The 15,910-nt window shown below is 56.9% G+C and overlaps 1 protein-coding gene and 1 long non-coding RNA gene across 4 annotated transcripts; one reads left to right on the forward strand and one right to left on the reverse strand.

Annotated features, from left to right (window-relative positions):
- Positions 1-26: 26 nt before the first annotated feature.
- Positions 27-1,269, forward strand: LOC113895536. Its single transcript, XR_003511867.1, has 2 exons — positions 27-66; positions 362-1,269. It is a non-coding gene; the product is annotated as an uncharacterized LOC113895536 (long non-coding RNA).
- GRK6 (G protein-coupled receptor kinase 6) lies at positions 955-15,712 on the reverse strand. 3 transcript variants are annotated; one of them, XM_027546846.1, is made up of 16 exons: positions 15,492-15,712; positions 11,581-11,676; positions 10,518-10,630; positions 10,313-10,390; positions 9,900-10,000; positions 9,473-9,565; positions 9,304-9,367; positions 9,025-9,165; positions 8,548-8,738; positions 7,834-7,871; positions 7,654-7,743; positions 6,447-6,655; positions 6,218-6,355; positions 2,992-3,129; positions 2,765-2,899; positions 955-2,092 (listed from the first exon to the last, which is right to left on the reverse strand). In XM_027546846.1, the coding sequence occupies exons 1-16, from the start codon at positions 15,541-15,543 to the stop codon at positions 2,021-2,023; spliced, it is 1,749 nt and encodes a 582-aa protein (XP_027402647.1). In that variant the 5' UTR covers positions 15,544-15,712; the 3' UTR covers positions 955-2,020. The 3 variants fall into 3 exon arrangements, with proteins under 3 accessions (XP_027402647.1, XP_027402649.1, XP_027402648.1); XM_027546847.1 differs by lacking the exon at positions 955-2,092 and adding an exon at positions 2,283-2,573 and having other exon boundaries at positions 15,492-15,688; XM_027546848.1 differs by lacking the exon at positions 15,492-15,712 and having other exon boundaries at positions 956-2,094; positions 10,518-10,673; positions 11,581-11,663.
- Between the last annotated feature and the right edge of the window lie 198 nt (positions 15,713-15,910).

Consider the following 15,910-nt stretch of genomic DNA (forward strand, 5'->3'; position numbering starts at 1 on the left):
CCCAGGAATCAAACCAGCATCTCCCGCATTGGCAGGCAGATTCCTTACCACTAGCACCATCAGGAGGTATGGACCTACCCATCTACCTGGCATTCACTCACCCTCACACACCTGCCCAGAGCTGGGCTGAGGCCTCTGTACACTAATACCTATCTACCCTGTGCAGGCCTTGAACCCAGAGCTGTCCAACTGCAAAGCTCATGTGGCCTCTGTGGCACTGGGTACCTGGCCCAAAGGCCAGGAACAAACCTTTATAGGTGGTTATAGCAGGGGCTGGAGTTATTGGGAGGTTACAGGAACAGGTTTGTGTAGTCTGGGACAGACTTGTGGTCAATAGGGTGTCACTCTTGTCTCTGTGCAGGTCTCCTTCTAGGCCCAGCTCAACTGCTACCTTCAGAGAATTCTGATGCCCACATGGCTGGTCTGCATCTGCCTCTGCCATGACCTAACTTGCAGCATCACCAGTGTGCGTTTCTGCCCAGCCACATTTCCTGGTTCAGAAGCAGAGCAGAGAAATGGCTCTAATACATGTGTACGGCCCTGGGCAAATCATGGAGGTGTCCAGACAAGACTGAGCAGGTGTTCCCAACAGGAGCTCCCACCCTACTCCACAGGCGGCTCCAAACCCACAACTGGTGGCCAGGCTGCCTTGGTCTTGGAGGATACTGCCAGCTGAGCCTGCCTCTTCAGCACAGGCAGTCAGACCCATACCCTAGTGGAGACCCAAGGCTTCTTCCCCTCAGGCCTCATCCCATTGAGGAAACTCGTGGGGCCCAAAGGCCACCAGAGTTTGGAGAGGTTACCCCAAGATCAGTCCTGAGGCCCTTAGGCCTTGGTGGAAGGGCAGCCTCCACCAGCCCCACTTCCAACCCCTTCCCACTTCCAGCAGGGCCAGGGAAACAAGGAGATCCCTGGACCACCAGGGCCAAGAAAGAGGCAGGCAGGGGCAGCTAGCCAGGTTTGTGCTCGGACTGTATTCACAGAGACATGTGGCAGCTTACATTGGACAAAATGAGTAATAAAAATCGGCCTTAAATATGGAAAAACTGGGGCCCTGTATCCCACACTACCATTAACACTGGGACCAAGAGGGCCATCAGTCTGGGAAGGGCTGGGGTTGGGATGCAGGCACACAGCCTCAGCCTGCCCCGTTCTCTCTCTCTCTCTCATTCATACACACACACACACACACACACACACACACACACACACACAGAGGGAGGGGCGGATTATTGCTGGGCACGTGTCTGTTTCGAGGGGAGTCTGGAATGTTTGAGGGTTGGTCAGTGACACCCCCACCCCTTCCCTTCCTATGACCTGGGCTGGGGTGTTCTGCAAGAGGTGACTCCAGGACAGGACACAGCACAGGGGACAAGGTGTCCCGGGAGCCAGAAGGCAGAGGCAGACCCGTCTGGGACAGCCTGGGCAGTGGAATGAGGGGTCCCAGGGGCAGCCCAGTCTCTGGTCACACTTTGGCACAGGCCTAGGGGACCCAGTGGTCCCAGATCCACCTCTGACAGGCGCTGAGAATGGACAGTATTGGGCCCCAGAGGCGGCGGCCTAAACCCAGGGCAGCAGCGGCAGGCACGAGTCTCACTCAGAGGTCGGCGGTGGCAAGCACAGTGCTGAGGGCCCAGGGGCCTGGCCTGGCCCAGCTTTGCCTATCCAAGCTGGGCCTGAGGTGTCTGGAGTGTGTGGCAGCAGCCCCTCTGCTGGCTCCAGGGTGAGTCTTAAGAATGTTCTGGTTGCTATATACATTCATACAAAGACATAAATACAGAAAGCCCCGAGCTCCACAGACAAGAGCTGAAGGGACGCACCTTTGTCCCAGGGGACGGCCCAGGCCTTGACCACTCAGCCAGACCAGGGGCTCCGGGGCAGAGGGCACTGGGGACAGCTCCGGCTGTGTCTCCCAGGCCACAACTTGAGTGGACAATGGGGAAGACCACTGTGCAAAACTGTAAACAGCGTTCGCAGTAGCTGCTACCGCCAACCGCCCGGGGGGGCCCCAGGCTGGGGGCTAGAGGCGGGTGGGGAGCTCGAGGCGGGCGGGAAGCTCTTCCTCACTGTCGCTGCAGTTTCCACAGCAGTCCTGCAGGGCAGGGGAGACATGGAGGGAGAGAGGCAGAGCACGCGCAGTTAGCCACCAGGGCCTTTGCCTGGCCCGGCCCTGCCAGGGCCGACCAGGAGCTGATCAGGGCTGTGCTCCAAGGAGGGGGTTCCCCACGAGGGGCCCAGAGCAGCAGCTCAGGCCAGACACGTGTGGACACCAGTGCAGAGGCTGCTGGCAACAGGCTGAAGTTAAGAGGGACCAGGTGAATCCCAGGCTCTGCCAGGGCCCTCTATTCTGGGGCTGGTGGATGCAGGGCACGGGGAGACAAGACGGCTAAGCAAGGCTCGCAGCTTGCAGGTGCCAGGTGCAGGGCACGGCAGGGGAGGGGAAGGAAGGACGGGTAGGGAGCGGGCACCAGACTTCTTTCGCCCACATCTTGCCTCTGCCATGGAAGGGCTGCCTGTGGCTCCCCGGGGCTGGGCAGCAAGGCCAACCCACGGGAAGCCCACACTGCTCACCTCTGGAAAGAGAAAAGAGGCCATGAGCCCAGCCAGGGGTGGGGGACAGGCGGGAATGAGGCCAGAGACCCTGGGCACCGCTGACACAACTGGAGGATGCCCACTCCCCCGCATACGGGCACCAGCTCTGCCTCCCACCCGCTGTCCCCAGGAGCTGGGCTGGGGGCCGAGGTAGGACACTGCTGGGGATTACCTGGCGACTGAAGAGTCTCTGCAGCAGTCCCTTTTTGGGGGGTGCTGGTGGCTGGCCCTTCCAGTCTAGGTCTGGGGGAACTGAGCCATCCAGCCCGAAGACGTTCAGCTCCTGGAAGCACTCGGTCTCCACCATCTGCCACAGAACAGGCAGCTGTGAGCGCTGCCCCTGAGGTCACCCCCAACCCTGAGACCCCCCCACCAGCCACCGGCCGGGCAGGTCCCCACCTCGTTCTGCCAAGGGATGGGCACACTGCCTGTGGCAAATTTCTGGTAGAAGTCCTGGTCAGTGGGCTCTAGCTCCACACCCTTAACTGTTGAGAACTGTTCAATGTCCAGAACATCTTTGCAGTAAATGGCCTGGGGCTGGGGGAACATAGACAGTGGTCAGACAGGAAGACCCCACAGGAGACCAACTACAGATCATCATACTAAGTGAAGTAAGTCATACAAACACAAATATAGTGACATCACATGTGGAATCTAGAAAAATAGATTCAAATGAACTTAATTTACAAAACAGAAACAGACTCACAGACATTTAAGGGGAGAGGATAAATAAGGAGTTTGGGATTAGCAGATACATATGACTATATATTACACAAATAAACAACACAGTCATACTATATAGTGTGAGGAGCTATGTTCAATACCTTGTAATAAACTACAATGGAAAGAATCTGAAAAAAGTATGTATACACATGTACATAAACACATACATATATCTTATCTGAATCACCTTGCTGTACAGCAGAAACTAACACACAACACTATAAATCAACTTTACTTCGAATACAAAAGTGCCCCATGCACTTCCTGAGCGTGACAATCCCTTCTGAGGCCCAAGTTTCCCTCTAAACTGGGGATCACCCCTCACTGCTCATGGACTGTTGAGGCTGCATAGCTGACCCATGACAGTCCATCAGTCTCCACAGTGCCATATGGAATCAATAATAGGCAGCCCCCACCCCTGCCTGTACACAGCTGTCTGGGGGCAACTGGTAAAGGGAGAGCAGGCTGAATCTCAGCCCCTTCAGCTGGATACCCCATGCAGGGCTTGGAGCTGATGGGTCCCTCTGTCCTGGGATGGCCAATGGCACACTCCATCTCCTTCTGCTTCACAGCCAACAGTCCCTGTGCCCCCAGCCCCCTGCCAGGAGCCCACCTCACTCCAGAAGGCCACTTCTTTTTTCATCTTTGCATTGTTTTCTAAATCATACTGTTAAGGATGTCAAAACATCATCATGTAAAATCATACAGCTGCTTTTCAGGAAAGTCAGCAGTTCTCCCAAAGGTTAAACATGTTACCATATGAGCCAGTGTTCAATTCCTAGGTATATGTCCCAGAGAAATGAAAACATATGTTCCCACAAGAACTTCTATGTTAACGTTCAAATAGCATTATTCATCACAGCCCCATAACAAAAACAACCCTAATGCCCATTGATGGATGAATAAATACACAGAAGGTGCAATATTCATAGAATGGAATATTATTCAGCCATACAAAAGGAATGCAGGACCAGTAAGAACTACAACATGGGTGATCTGGAAAACATGCAAACTGCAAGAAGCCAGTCACAAAGCACCACATATTATACAATCCCGTTAACATGAAATGTCCAGAACAGGCAAATATAGAGAGACATACAGCAGATTAGTGGCTGCCAAGGGGAAGGGGAATGAGGAATGACTGCTAATGAGTAGGGGGTGTTTGGAGGGGAGGGGTGATGAAAATGTTCTAAAATTGATTTTGGTGATGGTTGCATCTTTATGCTAAAAGTCACTTAATTATATGCTTAAAAGAAGTGAGTTGCATGGTATGTGAATTCAATAAAGCGGCTAAAAACTGTATCCCCATCAAGCACACTTTTCATCTGCTTCTAAAAAAGTTAAACTCCAGGGCACTGATTTTCAAGAGTAACTGAGATGATGTGCAGGGAAGCTGGAGTAAAGCTGAGTGGGACAGCCAGCTCTAAGGCAGGCTGCAGAAGTCAGGCTTGCAGTTCAACTGCTGATGGCAAGGCCCACACCTCTGGGCGCTGGTGAGCCCCACCTACAAGATGCAGTCCTACGGAGGCAGGGGCCTCCCACTCCCACTTCCCAGCTCTATGGCCCCACCACCTGTCTCCACCCCTCAACACTCCTGCTCCACATTCCCTCTTTCCCTGCCCACACTGGCCTCCACTGCTGCTCCACCTCTCAAGGTTGGTCCCTGGACTAGGACCTTGATGCCTGGCTGCTCCTCCTCCCTGGAACGCTAATGGCCCAAATCCTGGCACAACTCTCTCCTTCACATATTTTAGGTTTCTACTGATACATATCCAACAGCTACTCAGAGGCCATCCTGTCCAAAAATACCCCCACCCCTCCACCACGCCTTTTTCACTTACTGGCTTATTTTTCTATGTCTTCCCACTAGACCATGAAGGTAGGACTAGGTCCTACTGACTCTGTGACTTCTGAGATCTGGCACATACTGGCATTCAGATACTTTGTTGAATGTGTAAACAATCACATGCATGGTTGACAGCCACCAATCTGGCCTGCCCATCATCACCTTCCTTCTTCCCCTGTGTTCCTGGTGAACTGTCAATCACAGGACTCAGTCCTCTTACATGTGAGGTGAGGGCAAGCACATGACCTAATCTTGGCCAATCAGAAGCTTCCTTGACTTTATACTGAGAAGCTTGAGTGGGAGAACAGTCAACAGGTGACAAGCAGTGACAAGAGGTGGAGTCCTGGCCACACAGTGTGAACCACTGACGCTGGTCCTACTCTGGGACTTTCTGGCTAAATGAACCAAAAAGCCCCACGTTGGGCCTAAGTTTGAGTTGGACTTCTCCCACTGAGAATCTGATGACTCCAGGATGTTTCTGATAGCAGATGCCTGACCCACTGAGAAGCTCAGTCAATGAGTGAGATTCTGCAGAGGGGAGTGTTCTGCTCACAGATGGGAGGTCAGCGTTGCCAGGTGCAGGGGGCAGTGGATGTCTGGCCAGTCCAATGGCCCTTCCCCCTGCTGGCAAGGAATCTTGGTTTCCCTTTGGAAGACCAATCTTCCCCACTTGCGTGGCACGGGTGGGCACGTGGTCCTGATGTGGCTGCTGAGGGGCATCCGAGTAATTAGGCAATGAGCAAAGAGGCACTCTCTGTCTACCAGGGTGGCTGAGTCATTAGAATGAAGGCCTGATACCCTGGGGACAGCTGCCCAAGAGGGAAGCCGGTAGTGGGGAGGAGGAGGAAGACAGAACTCCTACAGCACTGCTGGAGCCCCGGATCCAGTGTGCCAAAAGCCAGGCCTTTCATTTTTAGGAGCCTGGTGAATTGTTTGGTTGGTTAACCCACTTGGGTTTTCTAATGCTTGCACTGAGCAGGTCCCAATCAATGTTCCAAGAGCCCCCAGCTCCGCTTGGGCTTGGCCCTGCCTTCAGCAGGAGTGGGTGGCACTCACATCAGGCTTGAAGGGTGGTTCCAGCATGCCAGCTCCCAGCCGCTTGAAGTTCAGCTTCTTGAAGAGGGGGTGCTCCTTCACTTCTTGCGCGCCGCCCCCACCACACCCCAGGCGTTCGGAGGGGTCCTTGCAGAGGAGCTGCATCAGGGCAGTGGCGGTTAGGGTACCCTTGGGAGAGGTAACCCCAGCCCCAGCCCCGGCTGGTTGCGCCTCCTGCTGGCGGCCGTACCTGGGTGCAGAGTGAGCGGGCCTGTGGGGAGAAGTGCTCGGAGTACTCCTCAGGCACCTCCTTCACCAGCCGCTCCACTTCCTCCCGCTTGATCTTCTTTTTCCTCTGCTGGAAGGGTGACTGGCCTGCGATCATCTCATACAGGAGGCAGCCGAGTGCCCACCAGTCCGGGCTAAAGGTGTACCGTTCGTTTTTTACCACCTCTGGGGCTGGGAGGGACAGCAGGAATTAAGATTGGGCGGGAGGCAGAATTGAGCCCTGGGAATGCCCAGCTCGCATGTCAAGGCCAGGGATCAGTTCAAACACCCAGTGCAGCAGCCAGTGCCAGGCAGGCACCATCAGCAGCCTGGTGGGGACCACGGGGAGTAGAGGAGCTCACAGCCCACCAGGAGGAGCTGGTATGGCCCTGCAGGGTGGGCTGGGGGTCGGGGGTCAGGTCTTCTGATCTTTCAAGAGAAGTCAGAAATCATATTTTTAACGTGAAGCTGTCTGGGTTATCAAATGCTGGTGACTACTTCAAACTGTTTGAAAAACGATTTGATTTAAACACAGATGGAGGCCAAATTAGACCCAGCGTGGCTACCAGTTTGCAACCTCTAGCTTCAATGTCAAAGAGAGGAAAGAAGATGGCAACCCATTTGCTGGGTGTCGACTGCCTGCTAAAGCGGGCAGGTGGGGGGTTTTGCCTCTACCGCCTCCTTTCAGCTTCAAGGCAGCCCTGGGAGCAGGCTGCAGGCAGGGACAGTGAGGCTGAGAGAAGGAGAATGTCTGGCCCTTGGACACATAATAAGGAGACGGTGGAGCACACAGCTGGAGCTCTGTCTACTGTGTCACGTGCTCTCCAGGGGAATTTGGGGCCTCATCATGGCCCCTACCATAGATGGGCACTCCCACTCCTAGCATGGGCAGGTTGGGGCAGTGGAGGAACCAGGGCTATGGAAAACAGGTGTGAGGCCCTTGTCTTTCACTGGTAGCCACCTTCAGGCCCAGTTGGTAGGAGGGCCTCAATGACTATGCAAGTGAGTGAACGCTGCGGATTCAGTGTGTGGAGCCCTGGCTGAGTCTTGGTCTCCTCATCTATAAAAGAGGAACATCAGCTCTTTCTGTTCCGTGAGGTACAGGAGATTTCCCAACAGAAGTGGTGGGACTGGACACACGACAGCAAGAGGACCCAGGAGGCTGGTGGGTCGGGGGAAGGCAGACTCACCCATGTAGCCCACGGTGCCCACACGGCCTTTGATCGTCTGGCCTTCGGGTACGTGCACAGCCAGCCCCAGGTCAGAGATGCGGATGTGACCTGAATGTGGGTGGAGAAGCAGGGAGGCCCATTAGGCAGATGGGCACACCTCTCCCATCCTTCCCCTGCCCCTAGGGGCCCCTCACCCACCATGGTCATCTAGTAGGATGTTCTCTGGCTTTAGGTCCCTGTAAGGAAAGAATGGCAGGGTCAGATGCTGCTCAGCTGGCCATACAGCCAACGGGGCCACCCCCTCCTGGTGTGCTTAGTCGCTCAGTCATTTTTGACTCTTTGTGACCCCATGGACTGTAGCCCGCCAGGCTCCTCTGTCCATGGGATTCTCCAGGCAAGAATACTGGAGTGGGTTGCCATGCCCTCCTCCAGGGGATCTTCCCAACCCAGGGATTGAACCCAGGTCTCCCACATTGCAGGTGGATTCTTTACCAGATGAGCTACCAGGGAAGCCCAAAAGCATTACTAATAATAATAAGCAGAGCTCCCCACTGCCGTGTTCTGTGTACTTTCCAGCATTATCTCGTTCATTCTCTACAACAAGCTGCGAGGCAGGAATTAAAATCTTTGCTTCCCAGGGAAAAAAAATGGTGTTGTGAGCAGGGAGTTAACTGGCCAAGGCCACATAGGGATGACAGGGCCAGGATTCACACATGGGTTAACCAGACCCCAGAGCCTGGGTTCTGAGCCACGCTGAGCCTAGCAGCCTAGTGAACATGGGTGAGCGTGGAGCCCGAGCCAAGGTCCGACAGACTTGTGCCCGCCACAACAGTGCCAGCACACCAACATGCCTCTGCAGCCTTCACCCCAGCCTAGCCGCAGCCCCTGGCCGGGAGGGCCACGCCCCTGCACCTGTACACGATACGCTCCCGGTGCAGGTCCTCCAGGCCACAGCAGATCTCTGCTGCGTAGAAGACAGCCCGAGCCTCAGGGAAGCCAGCCTGGCCCATGTGGTAGATGTGGAACTTGAGGTCGCCTCCGTTCATCAGCGTCAGCACCAGGCACAGTGCATCCTTGGTCTCATAGGCGTAGGCCAAGCTCACCTGTGACCAAGGGGACATGAGCCCTGAAGCAGAGGCCGTGGGATGCCCGGTGGCGGGGCTAGCGCCAGCCACCCAAAAACTATTCTTAGTGCCACTCCCTGGGGCCATCCTGCTTCCCAGGCCAGGTGTCAATATCCCAAACCCGCCCCTCCCAGGCATCTCTGAGGGCAGGAGAAGTAGCGGTGCCTGGAGGGGGCGGATCAGGGAGGGAAGAGGTCTTAGTCCAGTGAGTGGGGAGGGCCGGTGTGGCCGTGGGGGAAAGGAGGGGTCTCCTGTCTGTACTTACTACAAACCTACTGTTCACTTTCTCCAGAATCTGCTTCTCGTTGAGTGCCATGGCTTCCCCTTTCCGCTTCTTGATCCGCTTCTTCTCCAGCTTCTTGCAGGCGTACATCTTGCCTGTGGCCCGCACCTGGCAGGCGCATACCTGGAGCCAGGATAGAGGGGGCAAGTGGGGACCAGCTGCGGCCTTCCTGAGGGTTATAGGCTCAGAGAGGCTAAGGGGATGGTCAGGTCCCCTGTACCCCACCTCTGCACTCTGCTGGGCTCTGGCCTGGCCACTCACCTCCCCAAAGCCGCCTTTGCCCAGGACTCGGTACTGCCTGAAGGTGTTTTTGGTCACTGGCTGCCTGTGGACAAGGGGTTGGGAAGCAAACACTAGCTGAGCAGGGGCCTGAGACCCATGAGAACGCCTTCAACCCGGCCCATCTGGGGCCAGCCTTCAAGGAGCTCACCTTTCCAGCCACTTCCACTGCAGAAAACGGTTGAAGTAGATGCTGTCGAGGTAGTCGGCAAAAGGGGCCATGCTCAGGTACTCATGGGTCAACCTGTCGAGAAGGCCCAGCCTCTGGTCAGCACCTGACACCCCCCATTCTCCCCTCGATGGGCCAGGCCCCCTGTTATGTGTATGCTCAGCCTGAAAGGCAGAATCCTTGGCCAACCCTCCTGCTAGCCCACCTGCGGGGGAGACGGATATCCGATGCTAAAGCCCAGGATGCTACCTGAGGGGAGGCAACCTGATCAGGGTCACAGAGCAGGGGCAAGGCTGGGGTGAGAGACTGAGTTTGCTCACCACCTGCTGCACTGTTCATAGCCCTCTGGGTCTGCAGAAGCCCCCTCCTCAGGACACAGTTCTCAGCCTGAGGGCAGGGAGAGGTTTACCGAGTAAGCTCCTGGAAGAGGTCTTTGCAGGGTCCTTCCTCCAGCCGCTGGGCACAGTTCGTCACCAGTTGCCGGGGGACCTCGGGGATGAGGTCAGGACCCTGGGGACAGGCCACAGACAGGTCAGGGCAAGACCTGCCCACCCCCAGGGCAGAGATCTCGGGCTTGTGCTGGGTGGCCAGGGGTACACAGCCTGCTTAGTGGCTGAATTTTCTGCAGCTCTCCTTGAGGCATGGTGAAGCAGAGCTGCTGGGCTCAGTGTCCTGGCCCACCCACCTGGACTCCTTGCCCATGGTGCCACCTGGTGAGCCTGGAGTAGCTCCAGGGGCACACTCTGCACAGGCAGTGGTCATTCTTCTCACCATCACTGAGCTCTGTCCACTACCCTAGTCCCTGCACCAGTGCTAACTCACCGTGTGGCTCAGAAAATTCTGCATGAGCCGCAGCCCACATGCCTTCCGCTTCTCATCAGGGGTCACTTCATACTCGGCCTGCGGGGGTGGGGGTGGAGGCAGAGAAGGCTTGGGGTTTGGATGGAGTAACAGGTGTGAGGAGACGGGACACACATGTGGCCCGGGACCTCTGCCCACCCTTGGTGTGGGGCTGGGCCGCACTCACCACCCCGTCCAGGAAGGCAATGCAGCGAGTCAGCTCAGGCCTCGTGGCGCAGAACTCTCGGAACAGCAGGCGCCCAATGGGCTGCCGCTCACACAGGCTGTGGTAGTCACGCTCTGCAGGCAGAGGTGGGAGCTGCTGGATTCCTGGATTTGGAGCCTGCCGGCAAGGCACTCCTGTCCACACCGCTAGGCCCGGAGCCCCCGCCAACAGCTTCCAGCCCTGCAGTATGGCAGCCACTGTCTCCTTTAGAACCCTTGCCACAGCACTGAGGCGACACCACTGTTACTGCCATCGTAGCCCTGGGACTCCAGGGCCCAGGGAGGCTGAGTGATTAGCCCCAAGATCACACAAGCAGGAGTGTGGCTCCAGAGCCGGGTCCTCACTTCCGGCTGCTGACTTCCAGTTCGCACTACTTGTACATACGTCATGGTTGGGGCTGGGTGTGGTCTGTGTGGTTCCGGCCCAGCTCTGGCCCAGCCCACACCTGCTGCCTGCCTGGCGAAAGTGTGGGAGGAAGCTGTGGCTTCCGGTGAGTTCGAGGCTAAGCCTCCTTCCCAGCGGTGGAAGCAGCCATGGTGTACTCCTGGCCCACGTGCAGGCCGTCAGAGGGGGTTTGGGCCCTGCTGGTCAAGGCTTTGTTGGGCACCCCCAGGGCCAGGCTGGGTAGGGCTGCGCACAGGCCTGGGTTCCACCACCCCAGACAGTCAGTGTGTGAGCTGACTCCAGCCCCCCCTGCACATTCTGCTCTGTCCTCCGAGCCCTGCTCACCCGAGGCCTGGTCCTCCCTTCTGCAGCTTCCCTCAGACTGCCCCCAAATCTGACGCGGGGCTCCTCCCCATGCCTACCCCCACCGCCCGCTGCTGTCCTGTGCTGTCTGCCCTCCACCCCGCCTGGACCCAGGAACTGAAACTCAGCTGGGTGGTGCAGCCTCCATCTCTCTGCTCCCCGAAACCCCCACAACCCTCTGGCCCAAGGCAAGGTCTCAGGGGAGGCTCCCCTGGCACACCAGGACTCTCTCGCCTCTGCACCCCACCCCACCCCGCGGTCTCAACCAAGGCCTCACCGAGGCTGAGCCGTAGCTCTTCACACTGGCTGATATGGGGGAACTGTAGCATCTGCCGCCATTTCTTGCTTTTGCCTTTACGATTCCCGCCACCACCTGTGGAAGCAAACAGGCGCTATTTCTTGATTCCTGCCATTGTCATCCTCCTTGCTACCCTCAGTGTGGTCCAGAGGCCTTCAGGGTCCAGCCTAGGCCCAGTCCACTCTGAGAGGCCCCTTGGGCCTTCCTTCTGCATGCAACATGCTCTTGCTGGGTTTCAGGACACACATGGACCCCAGGCCCTGCTGCTAGGGGCTCCTAGGCTGGAAGAGCCAAGAAGGGATGGAAGAACCAAGAAGGGCATGAGGCCAGGCCATGGGCGGGTGGGGGTGGGAGGTGGGGTTTCCAGTTAGCTTCAGCAAGGCTCAGCTGCTTCCAACCAGGTAGGAGTTTCTCTCCCAAGTGAAGATAAGGACACGATAGTGGGGGAAACTGTGTTAAGTCCAGGCCCAGAAGGGAGACATCCTGGGACGTGTGGGACATGCCTGAGAGATGGCAGAGGGCAGCTGAGTCACCAGGGAGGCTCCAGGCCCCTATGACGGGACACTGCATCAGATGCAAAAGAAGTGGTGGCAGGAGGCCTGGTACCTCATTTTACCTAGCTGATCCCTCATCTGTAGCCGCTGGGCAGCAGCTCAAATGCCTACAGAATCAGACAGGTGCGGTAAATATGGACCAGATGGGAGACAACAGGGAGCGGTGGGGAGTGTGGGAACCGGACCCCTCAAACGGAGACAGCTGCAGCACAACCGCAGCTGACTGCTTGACTCTGACTAGGCAGGAATGCCAGCTCGGTGTGGCCAACTCTTCAGACTTTTCAAAGTCAGCCGGGAATCTGGACCGTTACACGAAATACCAGTTCCTATATTATATAAAAAAAAAAAAAAAAAAACCACTGCAGCCAAAACATAAAACATGTTAGAGAGCTAGACAGGTGTGGCCTGTGGGTCATGAGGTTGAACATGGTAGAAGGGGCCTGAGTCTTGGCATCTTACAGATTTGGGTTTGAATCACCCCTTTACACTTCAGACTGTAACTTGCTCTCTTGTGTGTTAGTCGCTCAGTCGTGTCCGACTCTTTGTGACCCCATGGTCTGTCCATGGATTTCTCTAGGCAAGAACACTGGAGTGGGTTGTTATTCCCTTCTCCAGGAGATCTTCCCAACCCAGGAATCAAACCTAGGTCTCCTGCATTGCAGGCAAATTCTTTACTATCTGAGCTACCAGAGAAGCCCCTAACTTGCTCTCTAGGAACCTCAGTTTCTCCATGTGTACTTCAGGTCCTCCAGAAGTACTGTGAAGATGACTAACAGAGTCTGTGTCCAGTACTCAGTAGAGCTGTGGCAACGGGTGGGGCCCAGCTCCAACAAGTCAGTGGCAACCTCTGGCCACCACTTTCCCTTGCCTGGCCTCAGTTTCCCCTATGGTTTATGCAGCTTTGTTTCTATCTAGCCTGGTTGAAGGCAGGCGGTGTAGGAGGGGCCGCCTTCCAGGGAAGGAGCAAGGCTAGGTTCTTCAGTGGGCTCCCTGATCTAAGCTGCCTAGAGGAGGAAGTGTTGCACGGTACCCCATTGGGAAACCTGGTAGCAGCCCTCCCGCAGCCTGAACCCAGCACATCCCATAGTCATTGCTCCACTGTGAGTGAGCAACAGACCCCCACCCTCAACCCACGGCAAGGCCTCCCCAGAAGGGGAACTCCTCCCCCACCCCCGCAAGTCCCTCACCCAACCCTCCATCCGCCTGCTACCCCCACCAGTTACTTCCTCCTCCCCCTCCTCTCAGCCACATCAAGGCAGCAGCGAAGAGTCACATGCAAATATCCTGTCCTGGAACTGCCACCAGAGTCAGTGGGGCTCCTCCCCACTCCACCCCAGCCTGGACCCTTCCCATGTCTCTGGGGGTCTGGGAAAGGAAGGAGGATTAAGTGAGGGTTCACAATCCCCAGTGCTGTCCCACTTCACCCTCACAGCAATTCTGACAGACCTGGCTCAATTTTATGAGAAAGCTGAGGCCCTGAAATGGGGAATCAATTTGTCCAAGATTACAAAGCCTGGAGGTCCCAGAGGGAGGATTCGAACCCAGCTCCCTAGGACCCCAGGCCAAGCTCTTTTCCAAACCCAAATATGCCCAGCATCTATCAGGTGTCAACTGAATACATGCAGTCCAAATCACTCAGGGCCTCAGATCACTTGGGAAACGGGCAAAAGCCTAGGCCCAAGCTGTCAATCAGCTCATGAAGGGATTCCAACGCACTCAGTCTATAGACCATGGTTCAGACCTCAGTGACAACTGGGATTTCCTTTAGTTTTCAATGTCCCATCCTCAACAATGCCATAGAAAGAGTTACTGAAGTTCAGAGAGAGGAGACTTGTTTAGAGTCACCCAGGTGAGAGGGACAGGGCCAGGTTGGAGTAAGGATTCTCCAAAGAAGGAACTGGTCCTAGTCTGGTCATAACCTCCTATGCCTCGCCCATGGCCTAAGGAAGCCTGTCAGAAGGTGCCTACATTCTCTGGCCAGGCAAGGCAGTGTTCTCAGCAGGCTTGAAGCCTGAACTGGCTACAGCCCTAGGGAGGGAGGCCTGGCCAGGCTCTCCCCTCCCCTCCTCCCTGGCTAGCTGGATGACGAGGCAGAACAGAATCGGCAGATGCCCCCAGAGGCTGGGAGGAAGGCCTAGCCCCAGGACTTGATAAGGGACAGGAGATAAAGAAAGCTCTGGGCACTGAGGACCCAGCCTACCATGCCCATTTCCAGGCAGCACCTCCCCAGGTCAACATGCATAGGGCAGGCAGGGGGCACCAGATGCTGTGCCAGAAAGCATCTGTTTCCTACAGGCTGCACCAGGGACATGCTGTGTCCTAGGCCTGAGTCAACCCGTCTTGCTGGGTCCTGGGGGCTAGTTCCTGATCTGAGCCTCAGTTTCCCACTTGTAAAAGAGGTCAGAGAGGCAATGCAGATAGCTCTACCTGCCTGAAAGCCCAGCAGAGTCCTGATCTCCCTGCCCTAGAAATGTCTTCTTTACTGGTCCCCAGCACCCTGGACAGGACAGGGTACAGAGTAGGTGTTCGGTGATTATGTTACTGAGGTGAACAATGGCAGGTGAGGGGCAGACCGGGTCTGGTCCTTATGCACCCCAGGATCCTCATAGAGCAGGTGTCTGGTAACATGAGGCACTCAGTAACACCAGGTTCACTAGACAGGCTCCCTCTGCCAGGCCTTGCACTTAACAGTCCTACCAGCCTGGCATGCTCCCTTCCTTCAAAACTCAGGTTCCAGTTATTTCTATGCCCATCTGCCCCACTAGTCCTGAGGGCAAAAACTGTTACCCATTCCCCTCTGTCCCCAGTGGCAGTCATGCGGGTAGCATAAATGACCAGCAGTTTCCCCACCTCGGGTGGGCTCTGCTACGGCAGAGCCTCGGTTAATTCCTCCAAACCTTTTACCGTGCACCAACTTTGCGCCGACCCAGGCTGGGAGCAACCCAGGTTGAATCTGGGCCCGGGCACGTGGGGTAGGCTGGCTGCCCCTTCCCCTTCCTGAGGCATCTTCTTAACCTCTCACCTGGGAGAGGCCTCAGAGAGGCTCTGCCGGGGCTGAGGTCCCACCCTTCCCTCTTCCTTCCTGTCTCCTTCTCATACCCCCTTCACCACCACCACCACCCTACTCGCCGCGAGGGCGGCGGCCTGACTCCCGCCCCTTCCTGGGCTCTGGCTCCCGGAGGGCAGGTGCGGAGGAAAAGGACCACAGGCCGGAAGGGCTCGTGTCCGCGAGAGGTGCGGGGCGTGGAGCTAGCTGCCCTAGGGGATCGGGAGGCTGAGACGCCCCGCCGAGCTCGGAGGCCGCGCGCCCGCTTTCTCTGCACCCGACAGCCTCACCTTCCCGGGCCTTGAGTAGCACCGTGTTCGCTACGATGTTCTCGAGCTCCATGGGCTACGGCGCCGCCGGGCCCGCCGGGCCGCGCCGCCGGCTAGGACTGCGCGAGGGGGCCGGGGCCGGATGGCGATCGGCGAGGCTCGGATCGGCTCGCAGTGACCGCACCGCGGCCTCCGGGGCCTCCCGGGCCGCCGCCGCCGCCCGCCGCTCACTCTCCGCCCCCTCCCGGGGGCCACCCGGGCTCCGGCACGCCCCGCCCCGGCCCGCCTTCTGTTTACTTTACTTGGCCAATAACTGGGCGAGCGCTCCCCGCGCCGTCTTCCCATTAGACAAGCCCTTAATCATCCCCCGCCCCCGGAGCTAGGGATTCGTTCAAAGGAACAGGGCGGGCAGGACCTAAAACGTCACCTCTTCCTGGTTG

Source organism: Bos indicus x Bos taurus, chromosome 7 (assembly GCF_003369695.1).
Source record: "Bos indicus x Bos taurus breed Angus x Brahman F1 hybrid chromosome 7, Bos_hybrid_MaternalHap_v2.0, whole genome shotgun sequence".
NCBI classification, from domain to species: domain Eukaryota; kingdom Metazoa; phylum Chordata; class Mammalia; order Artiodactyla; family Bovidae; genus Bos; species Bos indicus x Bos taurus.